Below are 18,206 nucleotides of genomic sequence, written 5' to 3' on the forward strand. Positions count from 1 at the left end.
TTTTGGTGACTCAATGGTGATTCGCATTGAGGTTTCAAATTTTTAGTCTTCCCTTTGGCCCAAAACCAGTGAAGTGCTTCCTCTTGCTTTTCCCAAAAGACATCTCTGGATAGAGGATACGTTGGACTCTCAAAGGCTTTTAGCAGTAGAGACTTTCAAAGACTCCATCAAACACACCAGCAACGAGAAAGGAGAGGATGACCCCACTCCCACAGCACTACTCGCACCACTGCCAATTTACCACACATATTTTCCCCAGCTCCTGACCTTTGACTCCTCCCTAGGGCTGTGTTCGTATTGAGGGCAACCTGCCACTGTCTAAACTGTCGGCCTGAAGCCTCCCTAGAGGGACACAGCGGTGCAAATCCTGCTTAAGCCACTGATGGTAAATCCACCCTTGTGCCCAGCGTGTGTTGCTGTCCCTGTGTGTGCGCCGATCATTGTCTTCTCAGCCCTCTGAGGCGAGGTGTTTCATGCATGCTGCTTATAAGCCAGACAATGGACACTTCCAATGAGATGCCATTCAGGTCAATATGCCAGAAAACCCTCGGGAGGAAAGAAGGGAGAGTGGCAGCAGAAAGACGTGTGCTCAGAAAGAAAAAGGAGGCTGGAGCAAAAAGAACAGCAGGTGAATGTGAAGGGATTGATGAGATGAGATACGAGTAGCTAAAAAAGAAAAAAGGCAATTTAGTGAAACCAATGAGTTGGGGTTTGCATGTTTTTTCATAACAATAATCTCAGAATAGGGCATCAGCAAGTCATCCATTCCACCCAGCAACCTTTCTCCAAGCAAGCCCAAATACTCAGAGTGCCTTGACCTCTTGCACTCCTGAGGTCTTGTAGAACAAGCACAATGCTCCATGTACGCACCAGTTGCACCGCTGCAGCGCCATCTGAGGCGTGAGCTCCATCCAGTTGTGTGCCGGCTTCCCTCCCCTTACATCACTGCGTCTGGAGGCGGAAGGTGGAGATACAAGATTAATGATGGCGCTAACCGCGTATTTATCATCCGGCTGGAGAGTAATGCGACACCTTTCTAATCTGAATATATTTCATTGGGCTGTTATGGCACTCAGCCCTGGGCCCCCAATGTGTGTGTGTGTGTGAGGGTGTGTGCTTGCACTTGTGTGAGTCACTAGAAGTGTATTTGAAAGTTAATCATATCTGCTCAAGTTGGTGCATGAGAATGCGTGTGCTTGTAAAGGCCCGTGAGCACTGTGATAGCCACCAGCCGTCATACACACTCACACTATCTACCCCTGTGGTAATTACATAAAGATGAAGTTCGCCTTTCCAACACGTTGGGGCCACGCTCCCGGAGATCCTCTCCTCCGATTCCCACCCGCCTTATCAGGCGAACACCTTTCTTCTATCCTCCGCTCCATCCCTCCCTCTTTCTTTGGCTACTCTTTTTGGCACTCAGCAGAAATCAAGATGGATGTCTCCCCAACCGAGATGTGGAGATAGGGAATGTGCAAGGCCACAATGGGGCCTGATAGGACCCACATTGGGCGGCAGCCAGTTAAATTGATTCTACTGTGGCCAAGTCTGCCAGATCCATTGACAAACCTTGGAGTCAAAACTCCTTTCTTTAGAAGATCATTCTGGGCATGATCTTCTAAGACCACACAGAAACAAAAAAGTATGCAATAATTTGGCTTACTTTTCAATATTTCATATTTTGACAACAAACATTCACCCATGATTATTCAGATGTCGATGTCCGGAGCTAATTCCGATCATTCAGTAGATAGTCTTAGTCTTCATACATTCTTTGTATCTCTCTCCCAATGTATGCTGGAAGGGAGTACACACACAGGCATCCTTTGTATCATAAATATGTTTTCTTCCAGATATTATACATCTTGCTTTCTTTTGTACCCTTTTCAATACACCATGTATGCGAGTGAGTGTATTTCAGATCCAAAGCTTATTTCACACGCTTCATTAAGCAAGTCCATTGTTGGGCAACACCGAGAGAGAGGGAGTGAGACCATGATATTTCAGGTGAATGATTTGGATAAGGTTTACTAGAATCTTACCAACCTTTCCCGCTACACATGCTTACATTTAACCCATCACAACAGCAGCAGCTCCTTGAACACAAGAGAATATAATCTCGACACAACTGTTACAAGTCAAGGACCATGATAAGCTAACAGCCCCTTGTGTTGTTTGCTCCAATATCGTTTCTTATCACGTGGTGGCAAGTAGGTCTCGCCAGACCACAATCTTCACTTCACAAAGGTGGCCAATGTTAAGGAAGTGGCTTTGATAGTCACTTTACAATGTCATATATATTAGTATATTTTACTGATGCCTTTACCAAATAAATCCACATTGAAACAGTACATTCTGTTATCATTGGTAGCTCAGGGAAAAACATGTTGTTATTGTTGTTACACTCGTCATGGTCAGATCCATGTTGGTTCACTCGCTAGTGCAGGAACCTTTTCAACCTCCATCATTTCAGGGAGGAGTAATAGGTCTGGTGCTAGGACAGCACTGACTGACTCATGATGTTTCAGTGTCATTTCAGCCCTCAGCATATTTGGCCAGTCTTCAGAACTATTCCCCCGCCACAGTGGTCGTATGAATCCCCAGAGGGAGGGACAGTTTATCTGCTGCAGTTAGCAGCTTGTGTCTGTCCCAAAGACCTCAACGTCCCCCCAGCTAGCGTTGCCACTTCAGATTCTAGTCATTTAGCAAACGAGTCAATCATGGGCAAGCCAACTGCCCGTGACTTGAGAATGTCCCCAGTGATCTCACATATACAGATGAGGGGGCAAAATAGAGGCACAGTCTGCTGGGTCATGGAAATGCAGTGAACATAGTCATCAGAAAACAATCTGGGCTTCTGTTCGAATAATTGCCACCTTGAAATTGTTTCTCATGACACAAGTTTTTAAATTCAAGCCCCTATCAACCATTTTGGCACTAAAATGTGTGTGTGTGTGTGTGTGTGAATGAGCCTGAAGTTAGATAGCAATGTTGTGGAATTCAAAGGAATGTGTGGTCACCCAAAATGGTAAAATGTTGGTATGGGTATTTAATAGCATTCTCTCTGCGCTGAACTTGTGGTACTTTTGTCACAATAGCTTTAAACGTCTTCAAAAAAATAAAAGCTCCTGAATTGATTACCACATTGCATTTTTCACTACATCGGGAATTCAGTTTTAGTGGATAAGTTCTCAAGGGTTGAATTGTTGCTGTTTCTTTAAGAAAGGTCAAATAGATGCATACCAGTCTTGTATCTAATCTCTTGACAGCACTGCTTTGGATGTGGCACTTGAGACCAAGGGTTTCTGTGGAAAGTCCTTCTAGCCATCCATCCATTTCTAAAGGTGAATTTCTATTGGATTCACTTGAACAATCATCTGCAGAACTATCTAAGTGCAATGTCAACAAAAAGACAAGGTTACAATCTAGTGCACACGCAGGCATATGCAAAATCACCTAACCACCTCGATCCTCATGCACACACACACACACACACACATTTGCACGCATGCACTCTTGCACATATGCATGCACAGGCGAATACATCTCTATCCCTGTAGTTTGCTCCTTGGCAATATCTCAGTGCCAGTCTTTTAATGAAATGCTCAATTAGGGCCTTTAAATAGGTAATTATGCAGTGCCTAATCCCTTAGCTCCTGGGCCCTATCTCATTTAGATGACACTTGGGCAGGCAAAGTGGGAGGAGCAGGCACAGGGGCCTTGGTTTCTGTCATCAAAGCCCCTCAGTGGGGGAACAGGCGGCCCTGTTAATGATAAGGCACATCCAGGCAGTCAGTCAACAGCGACTCCCAGTGAGGGCCACTGACAGCACGGGAGATGGCAATGTCAGGCTTGACAGTGTCTTAATCATGTTTTTAAACGTTCAGGGGTGGATTGTATTGAGTTGGGGAGCTTGCATAAAGAGGATGCTAGATGGAGAGCGAGAGCAACAAAGACTATTTTTGCAATGTGGGTTTCAAGGCATTTTTTGAGACTATTCCCAATTTAATTTTACATGAAACAAGTTCAAATGGAGAGTAAATATCTTCCAAATGTCAAACTGTTTATTCAGCCTGATGCCAGGCATTGACTAAAGGTTTGGATTTCCTGTACTGACATTTGTTTGAAGGTGGCATTTGATTTGAATTTCAATCTGCAAGCTGGGGTTTGGAGCAAAGGACCTATTCATTCCTTCTCGGCAGCATAATAAAATGTCTTGTTTGAGTCTTACGATATACCATCACTGACTGGGGAACTGTTCTTGCTTGGTTGCTAACGCTGCAATGGCGAGCATTTGTCCTAGTGTAACGACAAAGAGGGAATTGTTGCTTTTGCCTCAGGGTGAACCATTGCTTCTCCTCGAATTAGTTGCACAAGCAGCGTGCACGGCCTTTGGTGAGAACAATAGCTTAGCCCGGCTACAACACCTTTCAAGGGCTTCCAAGGACTTAAGAAAGTTCAGCTTTTTAAACCTATTAATCAACAGTGGCCACATGAAAGACCTCAGTGAAGATACTAGTACCACTGAAATATTTGCACAGCTTTCTGAGATGCTGTTCAACGCCGACCCTCCTCCATGTGCTTTGACAGTCTTATCGGGACATCGATAGGAAATCAGCAACAACAAAATACATCTGTCTATTCAGCAAAACACATCTCCTATCTGGGATAATATGTGTGGTCCTATTGCTCTCCCTGACGGCACAGATGCATCTTAATTCAAAAAGCCTTTGATAAGCGGCTGGTTGTTCTTTCGGTTGTTGACTCAGGCTTTCTTATCAAATCTGAGTCATGCAAAAAAACACCAGTGCGCAAAATCACCTTCTCATTGAATTGAATGAGAAGGTGAGTCCAAACCTCCGGCTGCTACTGTACATTGAAATATAAGAACAGCTGTCAGCGTCCTCATGAACACCAGTATGACCGACTCTGCAGACACTCAGGGTAGAGTAACACCGCCTACATGCATTATTTGCTAGAAAAACAATAGAGAATACGAATACAAAACACGGTAACATTTCTCCCTTTTAACTTAGGTTAGACATCTACAGATAAGCTGCCTTTGCAACCGAGGCTCATATGACAAGTGCACTTAAATCATCACACATCCCGATAGCTTTAGGAAAACAGAGGGAAATGCACCCACTGTTGCTTCTGTGCAGCACAGCAACCATAATGTGGCGTTACATTTTTGCTCAGGGTATATCAAGGCAAATTAGCATTTAGATAATAAGAGACACTTGGCATTCTAATTATTTTGCTGCCCTATGAGTGTAGCGTGTATGCCCCAGGCGCCTCCTTACATCCTTCATGTACGCCTAAGTGGTGCATTTACATACCAAACGGCTTGGCATGTGGACAAAAGCCTCTAAAATGTCAGCCCCGCACAATGCACCTTTGTGTTCAATTGTTCCAAAAAGATAAGGAAGCATATTGTTGTTGACTTATGCCATATGTATTAGGGCGCAACACAATGGCCAGTCCTGTATTATTCGGTTATTTTCAATAGACGTCTGTTTCATGGCAGTGGAATGCCGCTTTGTACTCTCCATGAATCGACGTGAGCTCAGGGTGGGGACACCTCTTCCCCCCCCTCCCACCCCCCAGCTTTTAATACCTTGTCCTCACGGAAGTGACATTATTCACCTTCGCGCACACCGTTGCTGTGTCGGTGTCAAAGTGCCAGCAGCATGTGGTGCAAAGGCAATGCGTGCCTGCTCTCTGCTTGTATTTGTCAATTTACTGCACATGAATGCCCGAGTTTCCATGCGTGGGCGAGTGTGTGTTGGAGCTGCATGTTTCAGGGATGCATCTTTTCATTTGGACCTGAGCTGCAATTTCGTATTCTTTGGGCGAGGAGAGTTCGCATGCAATGTGTTGTGTTCTCCTGTTGTCACCTTTCCAGTTCCCTCCCTCCAGGAAACAGCACCTTTAGACTATCAGAGTGGCCTCACGCCGTTTATCTCCTCCTCAGCAGCGCCAGCTTTTCCTCCCCGTATTCTTCTGCCCCTCTCCTCCTCCATCTCTCTCGCGTTGCCTCCGTTATGCGTACAGGCACAGGCGGAGCGTGAGAAAAGCTGGCAGCCAGGCATATTCCCTTGCTTCCCTCCCTCTGCTCTCCACCGGGCTCCCCTCTTTCCTCCTCCCCCCCCTCCCCTTTTGCTCGCCACCTCTCTGCCTCGTTGCGCCCCTTATCCATTATATTTCCACCCGTCTGCTCTGCCCTCCCCTCACTCCCTTCTTTTTTCTGGTTCATAATATGTAACATGATTTAGCCCTCCCCTGTTCATGCGGCATGAATTCAATCCAGGCCAATCCAGGTTGCCTGCTGCTGCTGCTGCGTCTCCCATTTTTTTTCTCACACCCCCCCCATCCTGCCACACTTGCTGCTCCTGGAACAATAGACTTTTCAAGATTCAGCCTGTTTACATGGTAACATTTTTTTTTGGTCTGTGCTAAATGCTGATGCGCAAGGTCAAGCACGACCCAAGTGGGACAGGCGGTACTATAGTAGGCGCCCACACTGTGACCAGCACACGCAGCACAAAAGAAGGCCGCCCAACAATCATGCCGTCATTTGAATGGTTTACACAGCTCACACGCACGCCAGAAGGCTGATTGTGTGTCCTGCTGGTTTTTATTTACTACACACAAAGAAAAGGTAGCAGCGGCGTCCATTGGAGTTCAACAGGTAGCACATTTTCCCCGCGTCATCAAGGTCAAAGGACATGACAAAGATGAAATACGGAGCTTTGACCCACCCCTCTCAGTCAGTGTCCTCAAAGCTAACTCGATAGCCATGTAACCGCGTGTGTGTTTGTTTGTGACTGCACTGTGTGTTGGTATTCTTCCAAGGAGCAGCACAACGGGGCACCGGGATAATCAGTCACTAGACTGCAGGTCAGGGTCTCGTACTGTTGGGACCATCCATCCAACAGCTGCTGGGGAACGTGTTGATAGGGAAGGGACCAGAGAGAAAGATGGGTGAGAGGGTGAGAGGGAGAACAAGAGGCGAGGTAGATCAGGTGGAGAGAAAAGTCAAGGAGAGGCTTTTGAAAACTGAGTGGGAGGAGGTGGAGGATGAGGAGGTATTTGTGAGCTGAAGCTACACTGTGATTTTTTCTTTTTTTTTTGCTCAAGGTCAGTTTGGGTGGTCGGAATTCTCAAGAGGACACAAAATGCTCTTTGCACCCAAACAAAGTAACGGTTTTCAATTTGAAAAGTCCTCTCCTTGAACTATGTTCTCAACACAAGCTTATTTGTTTTACAGCAGTTCATATTCAATGAAGACGTGTAGCCTTTATTTCCAATGGTAAGCATTCACATGAAATGGGAAACTACCGCATAAGCAACATAAGGTTTGATTAATATCAGGTAAATAAATGCTTTTTTCTCCATTACTGGGGGGGAGGGGGGATTTTAGAGTTCAGGTCATTTTCACAGGACGGCTTTGAAATCCACCAGGAGCAATTTCACAACTGACATACAACTGCGATGGGATTGTGATAGCTCCGTTGTCCCACAGCCGCAGCAGGTGCTTTTAAGCCAATTATTACACAGACAAATGTCATCTGATGCAATTAGCTTCCTGCTGTGCGTCTGATGTTGGCCGATTCATTCATAAGAAAACAAGATACAACCAGAGACCGTTACACAATTGGCAGCATTTGCTCAACAAAAATGAGTCGGGCTCGGAGGCGGAACTGTAAACCTCGACTTTCTCAAACACAAAACCAGGCAGTACCACCCAAATGGAGGTTTATGACCCTGGGGGGGCTTGTCGGGGGTGGGGTGGTGAAAAAGTAAATAAATAATTAGAGCAAATAAACTCCTCTGATGTGTGCTTGTCAGGGTCTTTCATGTTGAGGCGGCTCTTGAGGGCATAGCTTAGCTTAGCTTGAGGGATGTTATTACACATGCCGGATGATCGGGAGCGATGTGTGAGAAACGGCCTTGTCACTCGGCCTTAAATCACACCATCGCGTGCAGGCGGAAGTAGCGGCTGATGAAAAAGAAAATTGTTTAAACACACAGGAAAGAAGGAAAAAGGGGAGAGCAGTCAAGAAAGGAAAGAACTACAGCTTAGGAATGGGCTTTATGCAGATCAACAGACTTTATGGCACGTCGTTAAAGAAAGAACTAGTAAAAAACAAAAGATAAAAGAGGGCTACGGCTACCATGTGAAACATATTGTTACTTATCCCGAACTTAACCTCTCTTGATGAGGAAGTGGGGATTGGCAGAGATGGTGGGTGGGTGTAGATGTAGAGCCTTTGATGAGCTTATTTTTATAAATCTGGTCATATGATGTTTTTAAAAACCCTACGGGCCCCGTGAGTGGGTGCCTGTCACAGGAAGCCGGGTCTTACTGTTTCCATATCGGTACTACGAGGGGAAGTCCTGGTGCACAGCAACCTGTGCCCTTTTACATGCTGTTTGACCTTGAAGCCTTGATCATATCGCCACTGCTGCTCTCCCACCTCTCAAAGAGAGAGACAAGCTAGGGGAAAAACAGAAGACAGGCCTTTGGCACCTATCGCATAGTTGAGCCTTTTAAATTTGTTTGAATGGACAATAAAAGAAGAATACTATCAAAATGCCAGCGCTTTTTGTAATGATATTTCAATTTAGGACTAACGTCATTCTTACATACACTCTGAAAAAAGTGAAAGGTGCATATTTTAAACCCTTGTTTGGTGGAGGGGGTCTCTGCTGATACTTAACTTTACCCCCACTTTCTGAAGCAGGGTCCGTCCGTCTCTGACAGCATCGGGCCAAAGTAAAACAGAGACCCCCGAGATCATTCCAGTACTGTCTTTGTATCATGGCAGCTGGAAAGTGTGCACGGGGGAGAGGGGGTGTGGGGGGGGAGGAGGGTGGCAACTACTGCATTCTTTAACTCATCCTTAGGGAAATAGAAAATCCTGCCTCATAAAAACACACTAATTCTCATTTGCTCCGCCTGGCTGGGCATGATACCGGGCAATTCTTTGTAAGCCAATGCAGTATGGATCACATCCCGTGTAGTTTTGCTGAGCTTTGTCCTTGCATGTGTTGGGCTAATTACAAGGGGATTGGCCTTAATAGATTTGGTGGCATTTTTTGTGGTGGCTTTGTTCTGTTACGATAACATATTGTGAATCCACTGTACTTCCTTCAAGTTTAATTCAGTTTGTGCATCAGCCTGAAATTAAAAACACCCCGTTCAAAAAAATCCCCTGGAGCTGGCCAACGTTAAATTCGTCAACTCGCACGAAGGATGAGCACGACGTGGCATAACCGCTATGCTCAAGCCCATGGCAACATCGGTAGCGTTCTGGTGTCAGCACTCATTTCCCACTGGTTCGTCCTCGCTTTATCTACATGTTGTGAACTACTTTGGGAAACTCATCGCTCTTCTGCCCGCCCGCCTTCCCATCACGAGTTTATTTAAACAATACGGTACGAGAGGCTGTACTTTATCGTGCAATAATGTAACAGGGTCAATGTGAACAGCAACTGTACGTTATTGCTGAATAATGCACACCCCGTGACTCTCAACCAATCAGAACACTGGATTTCATCTACCCGTATTATAATGCAGCATATGACAGAGACTTTTTTTAAATCATCTTCCTTAATAATATTGCTTATCAGAATACACCCGAATACAAAACGCACACGCTGAAATGAGAATAGAGACCATCCATTACATAGAGCCTAAACATCCCACCCTCATTCACATTTCTGATAAGGATCATGGCGAAGGAGAAAGAGTAGACAGCTCAACAGCCCCTTTCTTCCACCCCCCCCCCCTCACGACCCCCCCTCTTTTCTAATTAACATTGTGCATGTTGTCAGGCTTTGTTTAATAATGCATGATTGCTATCAGCAGCAAAATCCTTTGAATGAAGCTCCACTGAATGGGAACACAATAATACCACCAGGGGCTCAGGAAGAAAGAAAAGATTGTGTTTTTTTTCTTCTTTCTATTGTGATAAATGTTCAATGGAAAGCATCACTGCCACCAAATGTATTCCAGTGAAGGTGCAGAGCTCAACGCAAAGAGGCCATGTGGATAATAAAATGGGAAAAGGTGGTGCCACCTTTGAGGGAATATTGTGGATATTTGCAAATGCTCATACAGGTAATCAAACATGCATTAGCACAAGCTTTGCTCACAAAAGAGCTGCAGCTAAATCCATAGCCAGATGCAATTCCCTTGTAATAACAAACACCTTAAGTCAACACCAAAAATAAGTGCTTCAATTTTGGGTAGAAATCCAGGTTTTCATTAGGTGGTTTTAGCCATGAGCTTCTCCTTTTATTGACTCCGAGGCAGAAGCCTCTTGGTCGTCTCGCTGGTTGTTACACAACATAAACAGTAGATGGTTGTGTGTGTGTGTGTGTGTGTGTGTGTGTGTGTGTGTGTGTGTAAAAGGGTGTGTTTGCGCATCCAGGACGTGATTACAGAAAGTGAGTGCTGCGGAGTTCCGTTGTCCTGCGGGCAGCCTAATGTCTTCTTGTTGAGAAAATGTACAAATTAATTAACTCAAAGGCTATTACTTAGATTTGGAGGGGCAGATGCGTTAAACAATAACCGGAGGAGACGGACGGCTGTACCTGCACTACTTATGATCTTCACCTCCCGCCCAGCTCAGGTTTTTTCATTCCAGTTAAGTCAAATTAAAGTCAAAGTCGCCACAAACGCTACTGACGAGCAAATTCTGTCTAGCTCGCTCAAATGTATGTGTACGCATTTGGGATTGTAAGCGTGTGCCTGGTGGTGGCGGTGCAAGCGGGCGATGAGATTGCCTCAAATTGATTCCCTTCGCCACACGTCCCCCGCTCTCGCGCTCGCCGCTGGCCCTGCGGCGCTCAGAGACAGGTAGTCATGTCTATCTCCCCCCAACACAAATCGAGTGTGACAGGTGCGCTATCTTCCCGTCTTTTCTGCCATTTACAGGCCACAGAAATGAAAGAGGGAGAGCTGGTGGCGAGAAAGAGGATGATTGGTAACAGGGAAATGAGGTACTTTGTCATCATTGCGCCTGGTGATTGGGCTTAGGGGGTCTTGTTTTTCTTCTCTTTTTTTTTTCTTTTAGCGGGTGGCGGTCAAATCTGAGGATAAACAGTCCAATAACATACCATTTCCTGCAGAAGCATTTATATGCACAATCGCTGAAGCTGCATATTCCCCAAACCTCCCCCCAAGATTTTTGATCTGTGTCCCATGAGATCGCGGACCACCTCTACCAGTTGCCACACCTGAAAAGACAACATACTGCAGCACAATGCAGGCAGAGTAACTAGTACGCTAACCAGCAGCACAGTGTGTCATCACAGCTCAGACACTTGGATTAGCAGGGAAGCATTACGCATTACGAGCCGAAGACTACCGCAGAGCATCCATCATTAAGGATCAAGCTCTGGCTTAAGGGAATGGATGACAGGGATGAAGCCGGTTTGCAGCGAATACTAGCCCACTGTATCACATTGATTTTCACAGCCGATGTAGTGGCCCCTCGATAAAGAGCTGAGCCATGAAAGGCAACACTTAGCCACTAGATTGTATGTGTTCGAGCTGCACTGGATAAAGAAATGCTCAGTGTTTGTGTGTGCTAAAGCCAAGCTCTGCCATCACTTAGAATGGGTATTTAGAGCTATTGAACCGTACATTATGTTGAGCCCCCCTCTGCTCCCCAATATAGTGGAAAACACTGGTATATCAGTGTCCTGTAACTAAGCATCCTGTATTGTACTTCAGTGGTACCCAAGAAAGTTCTGAAGTGACCAAATTGACTAGACTCTCAATTTAAGAACTATGCAAAAGGTTTCAGCATTTGTGAATATATCTGGTGGTTTCGGACATGGCGCCTTTCATTTGAAACAGATATCAGCGGTTTCTTAAGAGGACTTGAAAAGTACTCTTAAGATACTGCATATTTAATTGCCGCTTGCGACCAAAGCCGTGAAGACAAAATCGTATTAGCCCGCCGCTTCATATGTGTGGTTTCTCCTCCTCTCCATCGCTCCCCCTCGCACGCACACGTGCACACACATTGTGTGAAGTGACTATTCCATTTAGAAAACTGTCAGAACATACCCCGTGAGCACATCAGCCTCTTCCTATCCTCTGTCAGCTCCAGCTGAGGCTGTGTGGGGGTATGTCAGAAATGTGCAGGGATAGATAAAACCCGTTGAGCCAAACAGCTTTGTTTCATTCAGTCCCTCTCTCTCTCTTCCTCCCTCCTTTTTTCCTCCCTCCCTCCCTCTCCCCATCCCTCCTTGCCTTGCATAGGCTGTGAATACCCTGCATCTGAGAAATCAGACCAGACTGACTCACAGGGCTCTGTGAGCCAGCGCCACCGAGGCTGCCAGAGCATGCTGGTGCCAAGCTGTCCCACCATGCACAGAGCCAGACCCACGCTGCTGCTGGTGCCGCTGCTGCTGGTCCTGGGTCTGTTTCTCCACCTCGCCGACGCTCAAAGTAAGTGGACCGTCGGCTTTCATCTGGGCCTCAAGTTCTTGTGTCCTGCTGGGTTGAGGGACGGAATAGTGGGAATGTTCTTTTTTTTTTTCTCCACTGAACATTGTCAGAAACATCAGTGCTCCACGTAACAAACATGCAACTTTCATGAATACTTAATGAACGCTAGAAACACACACAGTAATCTGTGCTACGATGAGACGTTGCTTTTTCAGTCCTTGTGCACATTTAAGGCACTTTGCTGACTACCGACCCACACACTGTGTGATAAGACAAGCCAGTTTGTTCAGTGTTGTGTCCTGTCTAAATCAAAAATCATAGGATTCAATAAGCCATTCAGATTTTTCACCCGGGATGTGACGATAACAGATATTCATCATTCCATATTGATTCTATGACTCTCAATCTCCAGTCCAGTTCCATCACACATGCTTTAATTACAATTTGCATAATGTTTTTGTTTCACAAACACATTACAACTTCCTGATAATTGGCTTCAAAAACACAACCAAATAACATTAGCTTGAGTTTCACTGAACAGAGAGAGAGAGAGACTGTGCTGCCCACTGGCTGCTGTCAGCTCATGTTAAAAGTTGTTCAACGTTGTTTTTTAAACAATAAGACATCTAAAAGTTACAGGTCTGATCCAACTAGCATGGGAATCTGCAAGTAAGCTTCTCCTTCCCTCTCACACACTCTCACACACACACACACACACACCTGGAGACAATGATCCATCTCTTTATCTCATCAGACAATCTCAATGTGTTCAAGCGCCTTTTTTTCCACTGTATTTCTCCGTTGCAAAGACCCTCATGTGAACCAGAAATTCTGAGGCCTCAGCCAAAAATCTCATCAGGAGAAGTCATTGGAATTGAGTTACTTGACATCAGACTGCTGCCCACTGATGTGTGACAACAGTTTTCAAACCTCATTGAGCTCTGGTCCTGCACCCCCCTCCATCCTCTTCCTCCCACCCTTTTTTTTTACACTAAGATCCATGAATCATTAGCTGCTGGAGTCACAGAGGGATGAATAAAAGTTGTATTGCTCCCTTTGCAGTGACTGAAAATCCCCCTTCAGCAAAATATCTCTGACTGAAGGGATCATTCACCCAAGGTCATATACAAAAGAGCCAAGCAAAGTGAAATTGATGGGAGAGATTCACAACTATGTGCTTGAGAAATGTTCCCCGCAATCTGTTCAAATGCGTTTTATTTTTCTACTCTGCCTCCCGCCACATATGTCTCACAGCGGGGGAGAGACAAGCGGAGAAATGTAGTCGGCGTTTATCCCCCGTTTTATGTGCAGCCCGAGGATTTATTGACACGATTTAATTACGGGGCCTTGCCAAAACGGCATTAACAGTCGATAAACGTTACCATTGAGGGGACTCTTTAGTAGTAATCTTTTCAGAAACTCCCATCTTTCACGCTCTAGTGTGATTTTACCAAACAACTTTGATGACGAAAACCAAAAAGAAAAACACTGCTGCAAAAACCTTCCCTCAGACATCTGCCTACAAAACTTTCCCTCTCACGTGTCCAGACATTCCACAGTCACATTTGACCACCCGTGTAACAGAGACCTGTGCAAGTGTAGTCAGCAGCTCACAAATTATGATGCGAGCAGCCCCCCCCCCCCCAAAAAAACCCCCTCCTTTAGCTGTCTGGCTCTAAGCAGCTGCTGCTACCTCATACCCTACTTAGACAGCTGTGCAGAGTCATCATTTCAAAGCCAAAACAAACGTATCACGAGGCAGCCACAGCGGCTGTCTGTTAATGACTGAGGGGGCTGTGTGGTAGGTCACGGAGGTGAGGCGTGTGTCCTGTCTGTAACCGAGGTAAAAGAGCAAGTGTTTGCCTCGAGCCAGAAACCACTTCAGGCAGCACGCATTAGCCGTGGGATTTATTTTGTGCTCCTCGCTGTTGCTGCACTGCCTGATGTCCCACATGCATCGATTGTTGGTTCTCTCTGGCCAATTTTCGCCTCATTCCTTTTTTTTTTTTCCCGCCTGCGCCTTTGTCTTCCCCCTACCTTCTCCCCTCGCCGTTTGGAAGCAGTGCAATAGCCCCTTCCAGCGACTGAGCAGCTCATTAATTTCCTCTCCTGTGCAGCTGCATATGCACAGCCGGCCCAGACGCACTCTGGCGCGCTCTCTCTCCCTTAATATGTGGTGCGCGCTGAGGACAAAGAGACCTCCACTCTGTTCCGTCTGCTCCAGACGGACCCGGAGAACCAAAAGTCGGGCTGCATTTAAAGGGAAAGCGGCCCTCTGTTGGCGCTGTGGATTCATTTGGGTTTGAGCTGGCCTCCGGCTGTGGACGAGGTGGAGGATATGAGACAGGAGAGAGCAGAAAATGGCTGAGTCGGCCTGCTCAACAGATGGCACGCTCCTCGGAGCCCGTCCTACTCATCACCCCACGCGGTGGACACTGCAGCCCCCTCTCAAGAAAAACGCCAACAGGCCCAGAACAAACACTGGAAGCTCAAGCAAATGTTCCGTGAGCAAATGAGTCCAGTTAAAACATGGCGGATATGGAAAATGATTTATAGCGATAGCGGGTTGCGTAGCTGTGCTTCTATCGGCTCGTTTTCACCCTGCCATTTTGTATTTGTGGTCGTTCGCCCTCTCTCTCCCTCTCGTTTTCTCCTTCACCGTGTCCCCGCTCGCTCTTCAAATGTGAACCAATTAATTTGTGTGGCAAATTGGGCTTGGCAATAGCTTGAATGAAGGGCATAATTGTCCCTGGTGAGCCAAAGGGACAGATCGCGAGCGACGGACAAACAATTCCCCTTGTGTCTTCCGCTCAACAGTAATGCAGAAAGGAAGCATCTGAGGTTGAGCGTTGAACACGTCCACCTGGGCGTGGATGAAACGGGCCATAACTTTGATGCGGGCTGCCGTACTAAATAACTGGATAGTGTTTCATGGGTTGGACACTAAAATGAGAAGGAAATAAGACTAGCGTTAAATGTTAATGTCTCAATATGGATAGAATGCTTCAGTAGCAACTTTAGCATTTTGTCTCTTTCCTATCATTGAACAGTCATATCGAAATATGGTTTTATACTATATTTAATAATTAGATTCATCTAGTGAAAAGTGGCTTGCATGCTGTGTGTGACCGTGTCAAACCCTGGGCATAACAGTGTTTTAATTGATTTTCCTCCTCGCTAGTGGATGGCAAGGTGAGCCCAAGTAAGCCAGCATGCTTCTCTTTAACACGTCAAATGAGTATCGACAGCCCCCTCCAGCCTCAGCAAACATTAAGATGTTAGCACTCAAAGCACTGCGCACCGCGAGCATGCGCTCGCTCGCAACATCAAATGCACGCGGGGATCCTTTCGAGAGCGCAATCAAAGGTGAACCACATGGGAGGAAAAACTGCAAATTGTCTACAGTGCGACACTTCCTTTGAGCCACTGCGGTGTTAGAGAAACGCGAGATACGGCAGGATGGACGCAAACTTAGTCACATATAAAACACAATTATATCTTTAAATGTGTGTTAAATAATCAGATATACGTTTCTCTTTCCTGTTCCACTTGAATTGAATCATCACGCTTTTGTGACGGGAGTCCGTTTTCCGTACGTCCTCTTTAAAAGCGCAAGTTACACATTCACGATCAAAGAACGTCCGCTGCTCTATTAGGAGACGTTGAAGTCAGTTCCAGTGTTTTGTGGGTGAAATGCAGATTATCCAAACACTGTTCCGCAGTGGTGTTTGTACCTCTGTTGGGATAGACGGGATCAACAAAGCACACACCCCCACACAAAGGCACTTGGATAGAAAAGGAGTAGCTCACACAAACACATGCACAAACCCCTAAACAGGATCACCTTGTAGCAAGTCCGAAAGCAAATCATACCCCCCCCCCCCCCCAGATGACATCAGGCTGTAATATCTATGATTTATGCATGCCTGGACTAATATGAATTATTGTAAAATAGTGTTGTATTTGCATATGAGCTTCCGGGCTGTACTGAAATTAGCATTTTTTACAACAGCTCAAATAAAATCCCTCTGCTTAATTTGCCTGCATAATAATTTGATTTGAATTAAATTCATTTCATCCCTTTTTACTCTCCTACCCACACTGCACCAACATACAAACCATAGACACACAGACACATTTAAGCACATACACACATGCTATGAATTAGACCCACAAATAAACGCACGCATCTTACATGTTTGTGTATACACATAAAATGAGATTAAAGCCAGATCAGGACTGAACACATGGTGGTTTTGATCCAATTTTAAATCCATGTTATCCCCCTCAGTCCACCCGCTCGTCATCATTTTGCCGGACGCCGCTCGAGTGCAAATCACATTGTTGCCTCCTCGCGTTCATTTCAGAACAGGCTCAGAACAGGACTTTTCCAGGCCTGGAAATGACTATTTTAAAATTCCATGACTTTTCCAGGTTGTCCATGACCGTGCGAACCCTGCCTAGACTACCACCACTTAATTGCCATATAGCTGTTTGGATTTAAACCTCGAGAGAATCTGAGATAAAACAATGTTATCAGATGAAGGCAAGATGCATCTTGCTCGCCGTAGAACCAAATTAGTAAGATGGCATTATCATTTTCGTTGGCTAAAAAAATGCCTGTACCAAGTCCTTGTCAACAATGTGCTGTGCAATTATGTTTAAAAGTTGTATCGGGGGCTGTTATTATCTCCATGAAAGCAGATTTTTCTAGCAACTACACCCAAGTGTATTATTTAAGGCCATTAGCCTCATCTATGGATTGCAGTCATTTTTCCTCGCGCTCAGACCAAAGAATCTCACAAAAGCCAAGCAATTTTCACCACACTCATGACCCTCCCACTCTTAAGAAAAGTAGATAATCACATACAAAACGGAGATGTTGTACAGGCCCAGATGCAGGTGATTAAAGGCTAGCCCCCCAACCACGTTATATCTAAGTGCACTTATGTCAGCAAGACACATTGATTTGAAAATGGTGGGGTAATTAAACCATGCTGTACCATTCATGGTTCAGAGAGGGAATATTGACATAACTAAAGCTCCACAATCCAAATTGGAGTGGCAATCCACAAACTCCCAGAATCCCCTTTTCTAAAAATCCATGTATTTGAATACCTCAACATGAAATCACTGTCCATCATCCTGTGGAAGGGTATGGATTCCAATCTGCCTAGCACCTTGTTGTCTGTGCTTTGAGGTAATAAAAGGGCCAAAAAACACAATAGAGGACCATGTTAACGAAATGTACAAGACTAAATCTCTATGCTCACAGTTTGTTTCTCTAGCACACATACTCACACAAACGGTACCTTGTAGCAGGCCTTTGAAGCCGGGATCAGCCGGGGAGATGAGCAAAATGCCAGCTGTTCTGCTCGGCTTACACTTGGCACAATCCAGGCCTTCGTATGCCATGCCAGTGAACTGTATAACAATGCAGGTGTTTTGTGACATTGCCCCAGTGACGGTACAATTAATAGATTGATACTGTAGCTGCAGTGATGGGATTACTGGACCAGTCAAGTCTGAAATACATCAGCGTTGCCTGCACAGATCATGTTTTACCGCAGTGTGATAAAGTCTGAACACTGAAGACCTGCTTAGAGTATATACAGATGGGAAACTAGTATCTGATACACTGCAGATTTTTCCGATTTTACCACTTACAAAGCATGTAGGAATCTAATTTAAAACAAATCCAGAAAATCACATTGTATGATTTTGCTGTTCATTGCAT

At 45.4% G+C, this 18,206-nt stretch overlaps 1 protein-coding gene across 37 annotated transcripts in view; it reads left to right on the forward strand.

Moving 5' to 3' along the window:
- ptprda (protein tyrosine phosphatase receptor type Da) overlaps window positions 1–18,206 on the forward strand; it is a 292,349-nt gene that overhangs the window by 198,181 nt on the left and 75,962 nt on the right. For 36 of the 37 annotated variants that reach the window (XM_078106299.1, XM_078106315.1, XM_078106304.1 and 33 more), the window contains one exon: window positions 12,281–12,469. In XM_078106299.1, coding sequence (XP_077962425.1) covers window positions 12,364–12,469 — 106 coding nt within the window. In that variant the 5' untranslated portion in view covers window positions 12,281–12,363. Of the gene's footprint in view, window positions 1–10,945; window positions 11,011–12,280; window positions 12,470–18,206 lie in introns of those variants that run through there. The other variant, XM_078106300.1, reaches the window with a different exon arrangement.

This window comes from Gasterosteus aculeatus, chromosome 7, assembly GCF_964276395.1.
Source record: "Gasterosteus aculeatus chromosome 7, fGasAcu3.hap1.1, whole genome shotgun sequence".
NCBI classification, from domain to species: Eukaryota; Metazoa; Chordata; class Actinopteri; order Perciformes; family Gasterosteidae; genus Gasterosteus; species Gasterosteus aculeatus.